Source organism: Ornithorhynchus anatinus, chromosome 17 (genome assembly GCF_004115215.2).
Source record: "Ornithorhynchus anatinus isolate Pmale09 chromosome 17, mOrnAna1.pri.v4, whole genome shotgun sequence".
Taxonomy (NCBI): Eukaryota; Metazoa; Chordata; class Mammalia; order Monotremata; family Ornithorhynchidae; genus Ornithorhynchus; species Ornithorhynchus anatinus.
In genome coordinates, this window is record NC_041744.1 from 12,769,983 (window position 1) to 12,790,890 (window position 20,908).

Consider the following 20,908-nt stretch of genomic DNA (forward strand, 5'->3'; position numbering starts at 1 on the left):
CAGGTAGACTTCCTCGCCCCCAAATCGTTCTATCTGATCTTTTCTCCACACTGATCCGTCTCACTCCCTACCTTTGACCTAGATTCCCTACAGCTAGAGCAAAACAGCGTGGCAGAATGAGGGAAGAGGGGTGGTGGTGAAGAGGGGATAACCTTTTGGGGAACACTAACGGTTAGCCCGATCCCACCTCCTGCAACATAAAATGTTTCCCTCTTCTTTTCCTCTGCCTTCGAAGCTCTCGAACTAGGCTTTCATAGACACACACAGAAGTAGAGAGATGGGATGGATACACTTAATTTGATCATCATAGACGGCCTATCGGGATAATTCTGAGTTTAAAGTGAATATTTTCCTCAAAAATTACCCAGTTTGGCCCTTTCCACTGCCTAAAATTACATGAAAATTGCTATATTTCCCCTTTTTATGTTGCCAGACTCACTACCCCTCAGGGCATATTACCTCTCCCTCCAGCTAACTTTACCAGAAAAAAAAACAAATGGGAATTTTTCTGCCTCCAGGTGGGGAGATGGAATTCGGAAAGAACTATTCCAGTCCACTTCACAACTCTAGGCTATCTTTCTCACGACAAAACCCAGAGGGAAATTGAGGCGATCTCCCAATCATAAAAGAAAAATACGGGGATTACTTAAAAACTCTTTTGTTATGCTTCTCCACAGGAAAAGCGGAATAGAGTTGGGGTAATACTCGTAATTGAGGGAGGGAAGAAATAACCTTTGGATTGAGGAAAATAGAAGAGTTAGGGATCCAAAAGACCCAGATAGACTGACTACATTAATCAAATTCGCCTGATAATTGCTCAACACTGCCCCTGTAAGCATAGCCTATATGTCTCTCTCAATCCCTCTCTGCCTCTCCTCTCTCTCCTTCCTCCTGGCCCTCGTACTCTCCCACAGACACCGGCGCATTTTAAAGATGTTTCCACTTTATAAATCACGCTCCTGGCAGCCGACCCAAGAGCGGTTCACCCCGCCCTCTCTCCCCTCGCCTTCCACCGCCTCCGCCCGAAGGAGTCCGGCAATGAATAGAGGGGGACATCCGGGGACCGAGCCGCCCCCCCCGCCAACACACACCAACCTTGTCCCTAACCCTCCCAACCACCATGTTGTATATTACAGTAAAAATCATCCAACCCCCACTTCTCCCTTCTGGCAGGGTCCGGAATCATAACTCTCTCCTTCCCCTGTCCGTTAGACAGGACGGGGTTTCAAGGATGCTTTGTGCTGGTGTGGGTGTACAGTGCTATGCACATAGTAAGCGCTCACTAAATACTATTGAATGAATTCAAGGGCTCATTTAGATGGAGAGAGGGGTGGATGCAATTCGGACAACACCCCGTTTTCTGCCAGGGCCGGGATAGACCCCAAGAGTTGAAGCCAGAGGCCCAATTCCCTCTAGAAGCCCAGTGCTTCCTTTCATATAGCTTGCATCACCGCACTTCGTGCCTCTGTCTCTCTATCGGTCCCAGCTTTGGATACGGGCTTCCCCTTGGCTATACCTGGGCACCGGAGTACCATCAGTGAGGTCCGGCCGTGCGTGCCCTGAGGCTTCATCCCTCCGAGGGCGCCTGGGTTGTGGGGTGAAACCTCTCCATTGGGTTTGTTCTGGACATAGAAACCCACAGCTCAGGTTGGAGGGAGGAGTCGGGGACGTGACCTTCCTTCCCAAATTCCCCAAGGCCCCCAATCCATTTTTCCCTCTTCCCCAGCCCCCCCCCCCCGCAACACATTCTCTCCATCCAGTCCCCTGCTGACCTTCCAGCCTTGGTGATGATCATCTCGGTCCCCGCTTCATGGAACTTCTTCCACAGCTCTTTCTCGTGCAGAGTTACCTTGATGTTCTCGATGGTCTGAGGGGAGTGGAGGGGGGAGAGAGGGAAATGGCTCACACCGGCCCCGGACCCCTGAACCTCAGTCTCCCACCCTCCGCCTGCACCGACCCCTCTCTCAGCCCCGTCGGACAAGTTGGGCCCTTGAAAAATTAGCATCAGGTCCAAAGATCCAGGAATCCGTGTCCCCTCCCTCCTTCTCCTGCCTCTTCTTCTCCAGAAATCCGTAAAGCAATCCCGAGGGGGTTCCCACTCTCTTTGAACCCCGTTCACACCCTTTTCCGCCCGCCTTAAGGAAATTCGAGTAGATGGAGTTTTCCCGAGGCCAGTCCGTTTTCGGGGGTCCGGGGGCCAAAACCAGATCCTGAGGGCTTTGGGGAAACGAATGAAGAACTGATGGAGTTGACATCAGCAGCGGTGATATCGGACAAGAGTAGTACCTGAGACAAAGTTTTGGGGAAGGGAGGGAGAGGTGTGTTAGCTAGCTCCGGACCTAGCAATCAGCGCCAAGGAGATGCAAAGCTGAAACCTAGGGGTAGCGGGGTTCCCTCTCAGAGCCCCCCACCCTCCCACCTGCCACCCGACTTGTCTCTTCCGAAGTTTAGGAGAAAGAGGAAGTCGGATACTACGAAATCTCTCTGGGCGGGGTCCGCGGTACCTGGAATACAGTCTCGCACGTTAGTTTTGTTTTCGGGCTTTTTTTAGATCAATGAACTAAAAACGAATATGTTGAAGAATCATTTTAGAAACGAATGCATCTTTTTCCAAAGCAGGGGTCTTTTATTTATTATTAATTCACGAAACTACATTTCCGCACTGATTCGGGGCAAGGGGAACGGGAGGGGCCAAGAGGAATACGGTCCTTCCTGCGAAGGTGGAAAAATAAAACACGGGGGAAGTGGTCGCTACGCGGCTCCGACGGGGAGCCGCTTTGACCCCCAACTCCAATTCTTGGGCCTTGATATGGACAGATGTTCCTCTACCTGGGTTAACTCAAATCAAAAACCCGTATTAAATAAAACCCCGCTATTCTCCGACTTCCCGGATAATGGGGGGAAAAGGCTGTGCAGTTTGTCCTTTGGGTTCTCTTCGGATCTAAACAGTAGAGGCTTCAAGAATAGGCAATGAGGTCAATGTTGGAAATTCCTTCTTTCCCCAACGTGTTACGAACTTTGCTCTTTCTGGAACTTATGGCGAGGGCGAAGACAAACTGCAATCGAAAATGTCCGACTGAGCGCTAAGGTAACACTTGCCCAAGCCTCCAGCAACCCTAGAGCCACCATTGATCTGAATTATTCTAGAAATTGGGGCTCCGCAAACCGAACCTCACGCCGGAAAGCGAACTGAGAAATTCTGGCAATTAACCGGTGACTAAGAAATTCGAGAAGAAAAAAAAACCGCATTGGCTACAATTCACCTCAAAACGGGTTGGGAGTTCCGTGTCCCCTCCACACACACACACCCACCTCCATCCCGAATTAATCGAATAAATCTCTCCATTTTCCGCTTCGCTTTGCCCAGGGTGACAGAGAGAATTGTACTTTCCAAGCGTTTAGTACAGTGCTCTGCACACAGTAAGGGCTCAATAAATACGATTGAATGAATGGAATACGACCTCGCCCCCCGACCCCCAAACCTTTCATGTCTTTCCAGCGGGTCCTTTTGAAGACCCCAGTGGGCCTCAGCCTCACCCCCGCCCCAGCCCAGCGCCCCAGGCCTGTCCGGTCTGACCCCTTTTCGGGGGGCTTTGAGCTGGGCGGGGGTGGGGGGAGTCCAGGAAAGGCGGTGATGGGACGGAGGAGAGACCGTTGCCCATCCCCTCCCTCCTCCTGCTCTCCCGCACTGTAGCCCGGGAATGTCGACGGCCGCTTCCTGCCCAGTGACAGGGAACGTGCGCCAAAAGCGGCATTTGGGAACACGAACGGTGCCCATAGTTGAGTGCGATGGAGCCCTTTTTACCTGTTGCTCCCGTGTAGACACGGGCGACGCAAGGAGCGGGTAGGACCCCGGGCCTCGCCAAAGCAGCCGGGCGCGGGGATGGGGGGAGCTGGGAGCTCCGGAGTCGCGGGGTTGCGACCCTCGAGCCCCGCAATCCCGGGTGCGGGGCGGGGAGAGCCAACTGGCCTGAACCCGCCCGGACGGCCCATAAAGCGGAGCTCCAAAGCAAACCAGACCCCGCCGATAGCGCGCCGGGCGAGGAGGGGGCTGGGGACGCGGGGGAAAGGGAAACGTTTATAGGCGCGGCCATCTGGGTCTGGGGCAGTAAATTCTTGATTTTTATGGCGGCTCGGGAGGGAAGGGCCCTGGGGAGAGCCCGGGATGTTGGGGGGAGACCGGGAGCCCCAGCCCGGCCCAGGGGAAGGGAGAGGAAGAGAGGGCGGTCCTGACCCGGGACAGAGAGAGACCCGGCACGACTCTGATCCTTGGAGATGGGGGAGAGAGTGAGAGAGACGCAGAGAGAGACAGAAAGGCAGAGAGAAAGACAGAGACACACAGAGAGAAAGACAAAAAGACAGAGACACACACACAGAGATAGACAGACAGAGAGAGAAACAGGAAGACAGGGAGACTGAGAAAAAGACAGACAGAGAGAGACAGAAAGATAGAGACAGAAAGTCAGAGAGACACAGAGAAAAAAACACTGAGAGACACAGAGAGAAAGAGAGGCAGAAAGACAGAGAGGAAAAACAGCGAGAGACACAGAGAAAAAGAGAGACAGGGAGACAGAGAGGAAAAACAGCGAGAGACACAGAGAAAAAGAGAGACAGGGAGACAGAGAGAGACAGACAGAAAGACAGAGACAGAGAGAAAAACAGCGAGAGACACAGAGAAAAAGAGAGACAGGGAGACAGAGAGAGACAGACAGAAAGACAGAGACAGAGAGGAAAAAGTGAGAGACACAGAGAAAAACAGAGAGAAGAGAGGAAAAACAGTGAGAGACACAGACAGACAGAAAGAAAGACAGAGAGGAAAAAGTGAGAGACACAGAGAGAAAGACAGAGACAGGAAAAACAGTGAGAGGCAGAGAGAAAGACAGACATAAAGGCAGAGAGAGACAGAAAGGAAAAAGTGAGAGACACAGAGAGAAAGACAGACAGGAAAAACAGTGATAGGCAGAGAGAAAGACAGAAAGACAGAGAGAGACAGGATAAACAGTGAGAGACACAGAGAGAAAGACAGAAAGACAGAGAGAGACAGGGTAAACAGTGAGAGACACAGAGAAAGAGAGACAGAAATACAGAGACAGAGAGAAAGAGAGAGACAGAGAGAAAGAGAGAGACAGAGAAAGCCCCGGAGTGCAGAAAGCTGAGGGGCTACCCTGGGCGAGGGCGGAGAGAAGCCCGGGTCGACTTGCCCCGAGACAGAGACAGACGGGCAGAGATGCCCCAGTGACCCTGCCCCGGCCCTGCCTCGCGAGCAATCGACGCTCGCCTACTAGGCAACCCGGAGATACCCGAAATCAACGAAACCAGACAAGCCAGGAGAGTAAACGGGCTGAGCCCCTCTCCCGGGCCCAGGTGCCGGTCCCTGTCCCGATCTCCTACCTGCTCGGTGTCCTGGCCCTGCGGGCTACTGAGCGGGGGGGCGCTTAGCCCGGTGCCGCCCAAAGCGGGCGACCCGGCGGCCGGTTCTCCATGCGCGGGGGCCGGGGCCCGAAAGCCCTCCTCGCTCTCCGACAGGCCCTTCTCCTGCAGCATCTCCTGCCGGACAGATGGACAGACGGACAGCCGGGTTAGCGCCACGGACCGTGACACTAGATCGCTCCGCTGAACCCCTTCTGGAGCCTTGACACCCCCCCCCCCCAGGCCTTCAAACGCCGGGCTGCCTTCCCGGACTCAAGGGGTCCGCTCCCGTCCGCTGACCGCTGACCTCCCTATACAGCGACTTCGGTCTCGGGGACCAAGCAGCTCGGCACACCCGAAAAAGTAGAGGGAAAGCGGCTACTGGCCCTGAGTAGGGTGAGAGAAGGCCTCTGGGGAAGCTCCTTTTATGTTATTAAAAAGTTAAAATGAAACTGACCCCCGGGCCTGTTCCCACAAGCTACCCCGGCCTGGGGTCTCAGACCCCCGGGCTCCTCCGCCGATCCGAAGAAAATTGAAACGATCATCCAGATTGTTCAGATCCCCTTTCCCTTCCGTTCTAAAAAACCAGGTAGCTGCCTCGATTTTCCACTGTGTGCTGGGTGTGGAGGACGAATATCCCAATAGCCAGGCCGGAGGAGCCAGCGAGGTCAGGAGGACTGATTTGAGTCTGATGTTTTGGCGTCCTAAGAAGCATCTCATCCATTTCTCCAGTCTGTCCTAGGCTCCCCAATCTGTCCCATCCTCCCAAATCTGTCTCGACTTCCTCAGTCTCCCCCAAACGGTCCCGATCTCCTCTCATCAGTCCCTAGTCCCTCAAATGCCCACCCCCTAGCCCCGTTCTCCCTGCTGCCGCGTTTTTCGTTTCACACTCCTCGATTCCCCTATTTTCAGCGCATTGTGGCAACCTATCGCTTCTATCTCGGCCCAATGACACCCTCAGTAGAGACGTCCGTCAGTGGACCGAATTCTAGTGGAAAAGAGGGAAATGGTCCGTCCGAAACTCTGCCTGGAGCCCCCTGGCAACTAGCGGAGCCGAGGTAGGAACTAGGCCCCGAGAGAGGGGATAGGCCGGGGTTCTTGGAGACCCTCTTTGCTGCCCGCGAATGGAGCCCCGTTCCCATTCTTAGTCTGCTGAGGGCCCAAGGCGGACGGCTCGTTCCCTGGGACCCTGACCCTATCCCCTCGCACCCCACCTGCCCCTCCTCAACCCCTCTTTTCCTCCCCTCCGCCCGGGTGCCGGGGTTACTTCCTCCTTCGGCTCAGCCTCGGCGACCCCGATAGGGAAGCTGCGGCCTTCTCCCTCTGCAGGCTTTGCCCCCGCGAAACAGGCCCCCCGCCCCACTCTGGCCCTTCCCCGGTTCCGTGGGTGAAAAAGCCAAGTGCAACCGGAGGGAGAAAAGTGACTGGGGAAAGTCCGTGAAATCAGTGGCCTGCTCAGAGACCAAACCAGCCGACAGACAGGCAGACACACGAGCTCACTCAATCAACCGGCGGCATTTTTTGAGCGCTTTCTATGTGCAGAGCCCTGCTCTAAGCGCTTGGGAGGGTATAACACAAGAAAATAAGCAGGCACGTTTCCTGCCCATAGTGAGGTTACCGCACATGGCCCATCCGCTCCCGAGGCGCCCCCTCCCCTAACCTCTACCGCCGGCGTCTTGCGAGGTCTTCCCCCCCATCCAGGCTTCTCCCTGCCGCACCCCAAGTCCCTTCTTCCGGGGTCTTTTCCCAAGATGGGAAAGAAGCACCAGGACCAGAACCCCTCCTCCCCAACTCCCGGGTTTCGGACCGGTTGGTCTCAGGGAGTTGGGGAGGAAGGCCGGTGAATGTGGTCCCAGGTGCGAGCGGCCACAGAGAGCAGCGTTCAAGCCCTTCCCCACCCTCCAAAAAAACCCTCTCTCCCACTCTGAGCTCTGCTCTGCAGGAAGCAGCATCCACAGGCCTTCAGGCTCCTTAGACGACCGGTGTCTAGAAGGACAGGGCCCGAGGCTCCCGCAACCCAGCCCCAGAGTCACCCCCCGGCCTGAGGTCCGAGGCTCCCGAAGGATGGGGCGGGAGACGTCCGAGGCCAGGGTCCTTCAAGGCCCGCTGTCGCAGAAAGGCCTGGATCTCCCCTTGTCGACACGTGGGGGACTGTCGCGGGAGTGACCTCGAGTCCCTCCATCGCACTGCTCACGTTCACCAGGGCCCGGCCAGTGGAAACCATCACGATTGCCGGCGTTCTTGTCGCCGTTCTGGTCCCCTGTCCATCGCCGACCCCGATACCACTATCGTGCTAGCCGGTCTGACGACGATCTTCATCTTCTTACTCTGGCGCATTATTCCTTTACGGTGGTTCCTTTTCTCGCTGCTTTCCTCCACGCTGTTGACAGTGTTCCTCTCTCCTTGGCCACTTTCGTTGGCATTTTTAGCGCCCTAAATTCTTCTTGTAGCTCTGATCTTTGTCGTTCGCCTCGTGGAGATTGTTCTCGCAGTGTTGACGGCGTGACGAAAGCTATTACTGTTCTGGCTGGTATGTTTGTATTTAGTAATGATATTTATCTTGCTCTGTCTGGGTGGGTGAATCTCATTCAGAACGGGACTATTCTTCTTACTCTGGTACAGACTTCCGCATTATTACTATTTTTCTGGTTACTGTTATTCAAGTTTTCAGCACCAATAGAGTTATTATCTTTGCCTGTTAGTTGCACTATCCCTATTAGTATTCCCATTGTTGGTCTTATTACTCTCTTTGGGATTATCATTGTTTGACATTTTATTTTTTGCAACTCGGGCAATATTAAACCATTGTTGCAACTGCTCCTGGACTTTGGTGATCAGTGATACTGTGCTAAGTTTGTTAATTTTGCCACTGCGATTCCCTAAATCTCTGACGGCCAGTATTGATCCTGACGCATTCTTGCACCTTTCTGGCTGTTTCGGGAATGCCAATCTCGGTTTTATTATCCCGCTTATTCCTTTGATTCTCCTGGTTAGTATTTTCCTATATTTGGAGCTTTGATTTTTGGATTCACACGTTCTTTTTATTCCTGTAGCAATAGTAATAATATTCCCGTGGCTTTCGCGACCTTTACTGATGTTAAGTGTTGTCAGCTTCTCTTCGGTTGTTTTCTGTTAACTTTCTAACTCTACCCGCGTTGTACTCATTCCTCGGGTGGCATTATTAATCACAAAATTATGGCTCTTAATATTGTGATCGTTATATCACAATCATAATTATATGATTATTGGCGTTATTCCGATCGTTCTAGTTCTTTTATCATTATCCATCACATTATCATCACCTCCCTTTATCACTGTTAACTATTTCTACCACCGTTTTGGGGGCCTGACTCGTGTGGCTAAATACAGCTCCTGTTCCTCTTAATTCTTTGGTTGTTCTTATTATTAGTCATATGATCCCGCTTTGTCATTATTCCTGAGGTTACTCTCGCTTTCGGCCCTTGGGTTGTTCGGATTAATCCCAGGACTGCCGTTTCTGTCAGCCTGACGGCTCCTTTCATTTGGGTTCCGTTATTAATGAAGTTTCCATCGCTCTCTCCTCTGCGCCTTTCGTCGGTCAAGTCGCCTCCATCGCCTGGCGACGGTCTCTAACGTCCGGGCTCCGGAGTCCCTGTCCTGTTGCCCCAACCCTGTGGCCCCGGGGTCAAGGCAGCCACCCCCATCCACCCCCCACCCTCACCTCGGACCCCTGTTCCTCTCTCTCGGCGACCGGTCCTGGCCCGGTCCGTGGGCTCCCAGCGGCCCGGGCCCCGAGGAGTAAGGGTCGGCCCGGCTCCGGGCCCGGACTTTGGGGTCCCCCTCCCGCCCTCTCCCCTGCACCCCCGGCTCCCGCCCCCGGCTGGGGACACTTACCCCGGCAGGCGGCTGGACTTTAGCTAGCCTGCTGCATCCGGCGGCTCCTGAGGCCCGCAGGGAGGAGGCTGGGGTGGGGGGACTCCGGGGTCCCGAGCTCGGAGCCGGCAGTCAGTGTCCCGCCGCCCGCCGCGCCCCCGGGGCCGGACACATCCCCGCTCTGGAGCCTGGCCCTTGATCTCCTCGGGAAGCTGCAGTTTGGGGCCTCTTCTCCCTCCCTCCCTCCTTCCCTCCCTCCTTCCCTTTCTCCCTCCCTCCCCCGGCCCGACCCCCCTCTCCCCCCCGCTGCTCTGACGTTGCTCTTGTCAATCAGAGCCGCGTCTGCCGCCCCCTCCCCTCCCCAGGGTGGGGGAGAGGGGGAAGCAAGTATCCCCCGGGCAGACCCCATCCCGCCCCCCCACCACCAGCATCTCCCTTCGGGCATCCCCGAGCCCCTAACCCGAGGAGCTAGCGAGGGAGGCTTTGCTCCGGCCTCTACTATCCGCCAAGGCCCCGCGGCCTCCGCATGGTTTAGATTAGGAAGGCAGAGCGGGGCCGGGCCGGGGACCCCAAAACCGGGACCTCACTGACTCTCAGAACAACCGGGAAACCGAGAAGCACATGGGGGAACATGCTCAGGCCCTGCCCGGTCCACACAGACACTCACACACAGGCACACGCATACATAGGCACGGTTCCACGCGGGCGCACCCGCAAGATGCAGGGTCACGATCATATGGACACGCAGGATCCCGCACATCCCGATGCCCAGGAGACACCCTCCACAGACGCAAACACCCAGTCACACGCACAGAGGAAACACACCCGTAAGCCCGAGACACGCGGGCCTACACGGAATGATTCCCTGATACACGGTCGCATCAACACGGGCTCTCCCATCCTCACCCTCATTTACACCTCAGCTCCAAGCACCCCAGCTACCGCGCACAGCCTCGCATGGCCACAGCTTGTAGATGACACCGGGGACGAGTTCGCCGTTCGGTTTCCCCGAATCCGGCTGAGACTTGTGGCCAGTGAATCTCCAATAGACTGACCGAGCAGGCCTCTGAAGGCCTCCCGAAAAAGGTCCCACCCGCATCTCCCGAGCCAACTGCACCTTCCCGCACCACCCAGCGGCTCCGCATTCTCTGGTGTGCGGGGTCGGAGGGTCCCCCGAACCACGGTCAGAACTGCAGCCTCGCCAAACGCCCCAGGGATGATACCACCCTCCTCGAGCGATTCTGCACACTCCAGCTACTTCCACCTGTGATTAGGTTAATGGAGGGTCTCTGGCCTCTGCTTCTCAGACAGGGAGTGGGAGAGCCCCAGTCACCCTCCCCACCCTCTCTCCCCGACCCGCGGGGGAAAATGAGGCTCTGAAAGGCGGAGGGTCGTGCCAAAAGCAGAGTCCAGGAGTCCTGACGCTCAGTCATGGGCCGGCTGGGGGTGAGAACGGATCCTCCGGGATTTCCCCCTTAGCCACTTTCTAGGCCTGAGCTCCCTCTTGGGCCCAATTTCCGCCAAAGCCCGCGGACCCGGGTGGGGGTCCTCTGGAGGTGATTCTGGGTCTCCCCGACGCCGAGGACCCCTATCTCCCCTGTTCCCACCTCCAACCCTGCCCCCTCCGCCCCCACCGAGCCCGAAAGACGCCCCTCCCCTTGGGTGGCGGATGGCAGCCGCTTTACTCCGGAGCGCGGGTGTGGGGAGGGGGAGTGTGAACCGGGGGGCTGGAGGCCCCAACTCGCTGCCTCCCCAGACTCCTGGAGGCCCTAATAACTCCCTGCCGCCCCGGCCTCTTCGAGCCCCCCGGCCCCAACTCCCAGACCCCAGAGAAGCTCCGAAGCCCCAGGCCCTAACCACCGCCCCCAGAACTGAAACCAGCTTCGGGCCTCATCCCCCCCCGCTTCAATCCGGATCGCTTTTACTCCCGCCTTCAATCCGGATTGAGCCCTATTTGTCCAGGATTTTTCCCAGAGGGCTCAAACGTCCGGAGTTATTCGGAAGATGCGGCCGCCGCCGCGTTTGAAAAAGAAAAAATTCACTGGGCGCTTGAACCCCACGCCGGGGACCAGCCGCCCCCTTCCCCAGTGGCTCCTCTCTGGTCCTGGGACGAAAGTGTGGGAGGAGGATGAGAAGGAAGCCGGAGCTGGGGAACAGGCCTCTCCCTGAGTTCTGGGGGAGATTTTATTGGGGACCCCCACGGAAACGGGGGTCAGAGAATGAGGGAACCTGTCAGGAAAACCCGAAGAGGCCCAGCCCACATTTGGGATCGGGGCAGAGGGACTGGCTCTCCCCGAGCCACGGGAAGGCGGGCATCAAGAGATGGGTCCGGGGGCGAGCAAGGCTCCCGTCCCTTCCTCTTGGACCCCCACCCCTCCTAGTCCTGGGGGATTAAGGGCTGGGAGCCGGAGGGTCCCTGGGTTCGGAGCCCTGCAGGGCTAGGTCGCCCTCGGGGAGGATCCACGGCTCCGGGCCCTCAAAGGTCATCGCCCAACCCCTGGGGAGTGGGGAAGAGTGGGGGAGTTTTACTGTCGGGGGCCTCCCCACCCCGCTTCCCTTCCTCCCCCTGCGGGCCGGGTCTGCGGGGATCCCTCCTCCCTCCAACTCTTCCGTCTAGCGGGAGCTTCTCTGTGGTCTGAGGGGTGACCTCTGGTCGCACGCGTGCGGGGGGAGGCCGGAAAACCTCAAACCTCAGAGAAATAGGCCTCCCGCACCTCTCAGCCTCCGGCACCCATCAACCACCCGAGCACGTTCATTCAGACGTGTTGATTGAGCACTTACTGTGTGCAGAGCACTGTACTAAGCGCTTGGATAAGCCGCCCCACACCCCTCAACCGCCCCGGATCACCCGCAAATCCCCCTACCTGCTCCGATCGTTCCGAGCCGTTGCAGAACGTTTAGGTCTGGGGCCAACGGCGACCGTCCCGTCGGAAGCGCCGAGGTTTCTCCATCCGCCGCCTCTGCAAGCGCTGGGGCCCAGATCGCTGGGGAAAGGGGGCGGGGGGGGGGGGGGAGGGAAAGAGAGGAAGGGGGAGGAGAGGAGGAAAAGGGAAAAACGGGTTTCCACTGCTCCCAGGCCTCGAGGGATTGGAAAGGGTTAACTCCCAGGGCACAGTCCTCCCAACGCCTTTCCCTCAGCCCCAGCAGACTGAGTGCACTGAGTTGGATGCCAGGACCCCTGGGTTCTTTCATCAATTCCTCTGTGCGTGTCTGTATCTTTGTGTCTGTGTGTATCCCTCAGACCTCCACCTGTAAAATGGGTAGATGGGTTGGGGTTATTGCGACCTAAGCCCTGAGCGGGGCTCTCTCGGCTCTGCCAGGCCATGACCGGAGCCAAGCAGGGAATTGGGCCAAAGCCAGGTGGTTCGGGGCCAGATTGCTGGGGATTTGGGGTCAGCTCTTGGCTGGGTCTAACCAAGGACACATGGCACTGGCCAAGCCCCATTTCGAGGGGAAAGCAATTGGGATCCCATCAGTGTTTATACGGACTCAGGAGTGAGTGGCATCTCAAGGCTGGAAGACTGTCATCGAGGGGTGGAGGCGGCAGTATGGTTTCTGCAATCAAGGTTCCTGAAATCTGGGCCCATGTGACTGTGAGAAGAGAGTGCAACACTTTTATTGCCCCCAGACACATTCTATTCAGATGTCCCCTTGGGAAGCCCAAGTCCCTTTATGTCAGTCCCCCCACCCCACCCCCACCCCGGCTCTTGGAAAGCCTCTGCCATCACATATACCTGGTTCCTCCATCATGCATCCATCATGTGGTCATCTTCCTCCAGTTCTCCCAATGCTGTGTGTTTTTTTTCACTTTGCCCAAGGAAATAGGGGCAGATATTGTACTACTTAGACTTTGAGCCCCATATGGGACAGGGACTGTTTCCAACCTGATTAAGTTGTACCTACCTCGTTGCTTAGAACAGTGTTGGACACATAGTAAACATAAAATAATAATAGTAATAATGAGCAAACTGTCCCTGGGAGTCACTGTACATAGGAGTTTGGTTGGACAGGACTTCCTTAGTCTCTGAGTGGTGGGAAGAAAGGTTGAAGCTTTCTTTGTTGCCCGGCTACAGGGAATGGGGACCAAGATAAGACACTGAGGACTGGGAAAGCTAGAAAAAGCAACAAGTTGATGATGATGGTGACCCCAGTCTGTAAAGTCTCATGGGGTAAACTATGGTGCACAACTTTGCTCTATTTCCTCCAAGGATCAGGCTGGTGTTGCGGGGAGTGGGGGTGGAGGCGTACATTGTAGCAGGAAGGATTTGAGATAGACATCAAGAAGAACTTCCTGGCCATCATTATTCCACTATCAAGAGGATGTGAATGCTCTCTTTACCTGTTTATCCTATCTCTTCTCCCACTATATCCCAAACTATGCAGTATGTCCATCTCAAGCCAAACTGCTCCCTGTGCCTTGTTCTCATCTCTCCCAACACTGACCTCCTGCTCACACTCTGCCCTGCTGCCTCTGCACATCTCACAGACCACTGCCCACCCCATCTTCAAGGCCCTTCTGGAATCATATCCCTTCCAGGGAGTTGTCCACAATTAATCTCTTAGCTCTCTATATCCCCCACCAACTAATAATAATGGTACTTGTTAAGCGCTTACTATGTGCCAAGCACCTAAACACTGGGGTAGATACAAGTTAATCAGGTTGGACACAATTCCTGACCCAAATGGGTCTCACACTCTTAATCCCCATTTTACAGATGAGATTACTGAGGCACAGAAAAGTGAAGTGACTTGCTCAAGGACACACAGCAGACAAGTGGCAGAGCCAGGATTAGAACCCAGGTCCTCTATTCCCAGGCCCATGCTCTATCCTTTAAATCATGTTGCTGCACTACCACTTTATGATATTAACTCCCCATAGAATTTATATACATCAATCTTGTTGCTTCCTTCTACCTGTAATTATTTTTAGTGTTTGTCTCTCTTGTTTGATTATAATTCCTTGAGGGCAGGGATCATGTCTACTAATTCTCTTGTTCTCTTCCAAGTGCTTAGTACCGTGCTCTGCATAGAGTAAGAGCTCAATAAATGCTACTGGTTGATTGGTTGAAGAAAGAAAAAGGACAGGATTCCACTTCCCTGCTGTCATCTTGGGCAAATCACTTAAATTCTTTGTGACTCAGTTTCCTCCTATGCAAAATGTTCTCCCTCCTGCTTGGATTGTGAGTCCCATGTGGGTCAAGAACTGGTTCCTACCTGATTATCCTGTATGTTCCCCAGCACTTATTACAATGCTTGCACAGAGAACTTAATACATACCACAGTTATTATTAAATTCCCTTTCAACCCTCAGGATCATGAGGTGGGGAGGCCCTTGTGTGAAGCCTGTGGTTAGGTCCATCAGACCACTTAACCAACCCCAAGGACAGTGGGAACTGGAGGGAAGAATGAAGAATCCAGGACTAATAAAGTTGAGGGGAGACTGGGTGCCCAAGCAAACTGCTGAGGGAAGCGTGTGTGCGTGAATGTGTGTATGTTTGGGGGAATGCGTGGGAGTGTTGGTTGTTGGCCATGGTTATGATTGCAAATATATGAATACTTATGTATATCTGTCTGCATGTGACCATTTGAGTGCTTTTGTGGTGGGTGGGTTAATCCATAAACCAGAGTCCCTAATTACCTGCCTGGTCCCCACATTCCTCTGTGTGTGTGTGTGTGTGTGTGTGTGTCTCAGGGGATGAGCTTCAGGCTTCTTGGCTCTTGCATATGACCAGATCTGAGATCTGTAATCCTCCCTGTGTCCCAAGGGAGAAGGGGAGAAAAGGAGTTGATAGTGGGGAGAGGAAGAGGAATTGTGTTCAACTGGGGACCTCATTCCTGCAGAGGTGCCCCATTGGTCCCCTCTACTCCAGGATCAGATCTCTGGTTTGTGAGCTTCTCAAGGAGTTGAGGGGGAGCACAGGAGGTGGGAGGAGTAGGAGAAGCAGAAGGAGGAGGAGGTGGGCAGGAAGGCTCCGGTGTGGGAACTCGTGGTTTGGTAAATGAATGGCCTCAGGCTTTTAGCCCAGCTCAGGGAAGGGCAGCTGCCTCCCCTGCAGGTGCTTCCCCCTCCTGCAAGGGCTCTAGCCCACTCCCCTGACCTCTCACCCTCCTGCTGTTCCCATCGGGAGCCCCACAGAGTGGAGGCTGCTAATCAGGGAGGTCCCGGCCAGACATAGCAGAAGTTTGGAAAAATACTTCCCAAGCCCCAAGGAAGAAGAAGAGGTGGATATTCCCGGAGAACCCTATTTGTCCCTTCCTGGCCAACCTTGAATCCCAGGCTGGAGTGGGATGGGGAGGGGCAGATCTGAAGCACTCAGCTTGAGAGCCTGTCAGGAATCTCAGATGCCCAGATAAGACCTTCAAAAGATTAGATTAGAGTTTAGAAGGGAAGGGATGCTCTCTTATTGAATTAACTCAGATGAGTAGAGTCCTGGTAGAGACCTGGAATAGCTCTTGCATAGTCCTGATATAGATCTAATATGACAATGATGACTGGTTAATCATAGATGAGTCTTGATCCTAAGACTTTAGGGGCACTACCTGCACTGGGCACAGAGTGCAACAAGGGAATAGGCAAGCAGGGGTGCAGCACAATGCATCTGCAAGCTTTGTCTTCATTATCCAGCTTCAAGCAGAACTGGGACTAGAGCCCAAGTGTAGATCTAGTATAGCCCTGATCTGGACTATGAATCCTTTGTAAACAGACATGGCAGGGCTCTAGACAGATTAAAAATCCTTGGCCAATCTGACCCAGCTAACCCTCAATCCAATCTCTTTCTGATTTGGCCAGGTCTGGCCTGAACTGAATGCTAAAGCTGCAACAGCCAGGTGTGAGCAGGTCTAGAAGTCACCACACCACCCTCCTGGATCTGCCCTGCTGACACATGCCCTTCTAACAGTAATTTATTTTTGTGTCTATCTCCCCTGCTAGATTATAAGATCCTTGAGGACAGGGATAGTGGTCATGAGTTCTAATCTTAGCTCAGTCACTCGTCTGCTGTGTGACCCTGGACAAGTCACTTCACTTCTCTGTGCTTCAGTTACCCCATCTGTAAAATGGGGATTGAGACTGTGAGCCCCTGTAGGACAACCTGATTACCTTGTATCTACCCCAATGCTTATAACAGTGTTTGGCACATATGAAGTGCTTAAATACTATCATCAGCATCATCTCTCCCAGGTGCTTAGTAGAGTGTTATACATGCATAGGGGCTCAGTAAGTTCTACTGATCAATTGATTGACTTGTACTCCCAGGGAGTCCAAGGGCAAATGAGTTCAGCCCACACCTGGCCAGGTCTCCTTTAGCCTGGCCTGACCTTGCCCTTGGGTTCAGGATTCCAGGTCACATGGGCTCACTTTATTCCATGAAGAGTTCAAGTATGAATCACCAGACTCATAGTCTTGAAAGAAGTCAGTTACGAGTAAGAATCAGAGAACTAAAGGGGTCTAATGGAAAAAGCCCAGGCCTGGAAGTCAAAATGACCCAGGCTGTAATCCTGACTCTGCCACGTGTTGTGTGACCTTGGGAAAGTCATTTAGCTTCCTTGTGCTTCAGTTTCCTCCCTTGAGAAATGGGATTTAAATACCTCTTCTCAGACTGTGAAACTCATGTGGGATAAGGACTGGGTCCAACTTCATTATCATGTGTCTTCACCAGAATTTAGCATAGTACTTAACAAATGCCACTATTATCATAATCATTAATAATTACTACATTAAAAATTGGAAGTATGACTCCTGGCTGGCAGTTTTCTAAGACATCCCTGACCCTACTGACCTTTCCCCTTTCCCTCTCACCCAAAGTCTGTAGGAGACATTACCTCACTGGAGTTCAATGCCACATTTAACCCTTATCACCAGGCTTGCTTACTGATCACCCAACTTCTTCCGAACCCAGGTTGGAAGCAGCAGGGAGTTGAGACCTCTGAGATCCATTTGCTTTTTTATCATCACGGGAGGTAGGGGATGACCAGGGGTAGAGATCCAGAGACCCCATTTTAGGGCATTGCTCACTCCAGTCAGTCCAGAACCCAGACCGGAAAAAGCATAGGGGCAGATCATCATGTGGGCTCCTACCTCTCCACCTCAGGTTTCCCTTGCAAGCAGGACAGAATCATTAAGAGCCCTTCAATCATTGAACACCTACTGCACGTGGACCACTGTACTTGGGAGAGTGAAATAAAAAATAAGTCATGGTCCCTGCCCTCAAGGAACTTACAACCTAATGGATTGAATTTGAAAGCCCCCCCCCCCCGATCAATCTCAGGAAGAAAGGTCACCCAACACAAGCACAGGGAGACACAGGACTTGGGTGATTCAGGAAAGAACTGAAGCTGAGCAGATTGTGGCCAAAATCTCCGGCTAACCATGTGTAGGCTACTCATCAGCTTTCCTCCTGCCCTCACCCACCCCCAAAATTCAGAAGTGAGAGAGTTAGTGCTCAGATGAAGGAAGAGTGAAGGCGCTTGCTCCTAAGATGCAGAAAATGTGTCTAACAACTCCATTGTAGTATACTCTTTCAACTGCTTAGAACAGGGTTCTGCACACAGTAAACACTCAATAAATGCCATTGATTGATGGTTGAGGGAGGGAGAATTTTGGTGTCATCAGATATATTTGTAGATTTGCATGTGTGCATTTATGAGGTTCACACATGCTTATGCAGGTGAATTTGTAGATGTGAAAAACTTTCTGGGTATAAATGGAGGAGTCACATGATTGTACCATGTTTGTGTGTGCACAATCTGGACCAAGAATTCCCTTGACTGTTACTCCAGGGGCTCAGGGCTCCATATCAGCCTCAGATTCCCTTCCTTAAAATGAGCTCTGTCCCTTCCTCACCAACCCAGCTGACTGCCCACATGCTTGCACTGCCTTCCAGGCCCCAGGACCCCTAGTCATAAGAGTTCTTGGTCAGTGGGTCTCAGCTAGGAGATTTGAGGAGTCCAGGTCCTCTCACTCAAGCTCCCTGGAAAGACAGTTCACTGAATTCCCATGTTAACTTTCTCAGTTCCCAGAATCAGTCTGCCTGGAGCTAAAGCTTCATCACTACCACCATCAATAGTATTTATTCATTCAATCATATTTGACCACTTCCTGGGTGCAAAGCACTGTACTGTGCACTTGGAAAACAGTTCAACAATAAAGAGACAATCTCTGCCCACACCGGACTACTGAGTGCCTACTGTGTGCAGGGCTCTGTACTAGGGGTCTATATTAAATGTCTCTCACCCTTCTAAAATCATTGTGGGTACAAAATGTGTCTGTGTTATTTCATACCCTCCCAAATGCTTAGTACAGTGCTTTACACACAGTAAGTGCTTAATAAATGTGAATAAAAAAAGGTGTCTGGAGGACAGAGAGCTCCTTAAGGGCAGGAAACAAATCTGCTAATTCTGTTGTATTGTACTCTCTCAAATGTTTAGTACTTAGTAAGTGCTCAATAAATGATTGATTCCTGCCCTCACAATAATTGTGATCTAATGGGATAAGACCAGCTAATATAAACATATATATATGCATTATTTAAAAGATCATTTGCAAGAATATAAGTAAAACTCAAATAGTTCCATCAATAACAGGTGGTTCAGGTATGGAAAGGACCAGGATAGCTGTTGGGTAATGGGGGAGGGATTAATAGGAATATTTCTAGATGAAGTGGCTTTGCAGGGAGGCTTTGAAAAAGGGGGTATTTGGTCCATCCAGATGAATGGGGAGGTATTCCAGGGTCTCATGGGTGCCATGGGTGACAAGGGTGGTTGGAAAGCCAAGAGCAAGAGACAGTGAAGAGGTTTCTTTATTATTAGTAGTAGTAATAATAGTATTTGTTGAGCACTTACTCTGGGCCAAGCACTGTACTAAGTGCTGGGGTAGATTAAAGATAATCACATCCTACATTCCAAGTAGGAGGGAGCACAGGTATTGAATTCCCATTTTGAAGATGAGGTACTGAAGCACAAAGAAGTTAAGTGACTTGTCCAAGGTCACACAGTAGTTAAGTGGTGGAGCCAGGATGAGAACCCAGGTCCTTTGACTCCAAGGCCCATGCTCTTTCTCCTAGACAATACTGTGTCTTTCTCCCCTTTCTGTGGCTGAAGGAAATTCTCTACCTCTTTTTCCCCTTAGGCTTAGAGCTGCCTGTTGGGCTTCTGCTACTGTTGAGGCCTGAGACTGCTGGGTAAGAAGGATGTCACTCTGCCATGAGGTCTTCCCAAATCCACAGAGAACTGGACAGGTGACAGATCACCAGGGAAGAAGCCTTTTCAATTGTCAGAGATGGAGATTTGTGTGTCTGCCAGGGGAAAGTTAGAGAATGGGAAAGGGGTACTTGGAAGCAAGAGAAGTTTGGAATGAATTCTTCTCCAGGAGGTGGCCTGCCCCCATTGAGCTGAACCAGGAGGGAAGGGGGCAGAATTCCAAAGATGGGGAGGAATTCCTCCCCTCCCCCAATGAGGGAGTTTCATGCTAGAGAAATTGGCTGGGCTAAAGTTTGCAGCCATGGTTAGAGGAAACTGTCCCAGGAGAGTTCTTGGTGCTCTTCAGACCAAATTTGGCCCCCTTTCCACCTTCCTCAGCAAGTTCAGGTGTCCTTGCCTCCTCATGTGCTTTCACTTCCTGTCACCGCTGGTGTTGTCCTTAGCCACAAGGAAAAGAAGTCTACATGCCCATGCCATCAGGGGCAGGAGATGGGAGGTAGAATCACTCCCATGCATGGCTCCTCAAGCTAGATCCCAGCTCTGCTCATCCCACACTCACAAGACCTGAGAATTTCCAGTAAAAAGGATTCAAAATGGTGGCAGGAGGCCTGTTAGTTCTTTCAAGACCTTACCCCCTTCTAATCCTCATCCTCTCTAAAGTCCCTACCTCCACCTTGGTCCCCATCTTCCAAATTTAAAGTTAACATCTGCAGCAGGATGTGCTACCAGGCAGTTGCAGTAGGTCAGTGGTTAATCTGGTCATTTTTACACCTCTCCCAACCATCTTGAGCCCAGAAGATAGAGTAGGGGGATGGACAACGAAAAGGTTTGAATCACAGAACCTCCAAATCATGGCACTGGAAGGAGACTTACCTCACCAGTGCCCCTCCCTCTGAACAAGTCAGCACTCAAACCATTCCAGAGAGACAGCCAACCTCTTGAGGATGAAGGTTTTAAGTTTCTCTTGGTAATATATTTCAGGATTTTAGACTTTACTAAGAAATTTTTCCTAGTTAATCCAGCAATAGTATATCTATATAAATTGTATACTATTGGTATGTCATAAGCCCCTGGGCTCATATCAACCAGGACCTTCCTGGACCAGGGAAGTTTTAGTGATATATAGTAAAGTTAAATCACACCACCAACCACCAAGGTTACTGTTTTACCAACATGCAAGGGAGTGATACAAACACACTCCCACTCACTCCACCAAGGATCCACTATGAGTGTGTTGGTCAAAGGAGTCCATCCTGCCAATGCTGCTTCTTTCTGATTCCAAGTGCTGCTGCCTTCTGCTTGAACATTTGCTCTCTTGCATGCTGCTGCTTCTTGTACCTCCTCTGTGTACTTCTGCTCCAGGTGCTTCCTCACCACTCAAAGTGGCTGCCTTTTATCTGCCTTAGGCCTCACAGCTGTGGCTCTACATGACAATCATTGATTGGTTCAG

General features: G+C 52.7%; 1 protein-coding gene across 2 annotated transcripts in view; it reads right to left on the reverse strand.

Moving 5' to 3' along the window:
* The window catches only part of TBX4 (T-box transcription factor 4), a 40,211-nt gene extending 28,057 nt beyond the window's left edge, over positions 1 to 12,154 (reverse strand). Inside the window, exons 1-3 of one of the 2 annotated variants that reach the window (XM_029081599.2) lie at positions 12,126 to 12,154; positions 5,392 to 5,547; positions 1,773 to 1,867 (exon numbers count right to left, since the gene is read on the reverse strand). In XM_029081599.2, the coding sequence (XP_028937432.1) occupies positions 1,773 to 1,867; positions 5,392 to 5,544 (248 nt within the window). In that variant the 5' untranslated portion in view covers positions 5,545 to 5,547; positions 12,126 to 12,154. Of the gene's footprint in view, positions 1 to 1,772; positions 1,868 to 5,391; positions 5,548 to 9,282; positions 9,430 to 12,125 lie in introns of those variants that run through there. The other variant, XM_029081598.2, reaches the window with a different exon arrangement.
* Positions 12,155 to 20,908: the final 8,754 nt, after the last annotated feature.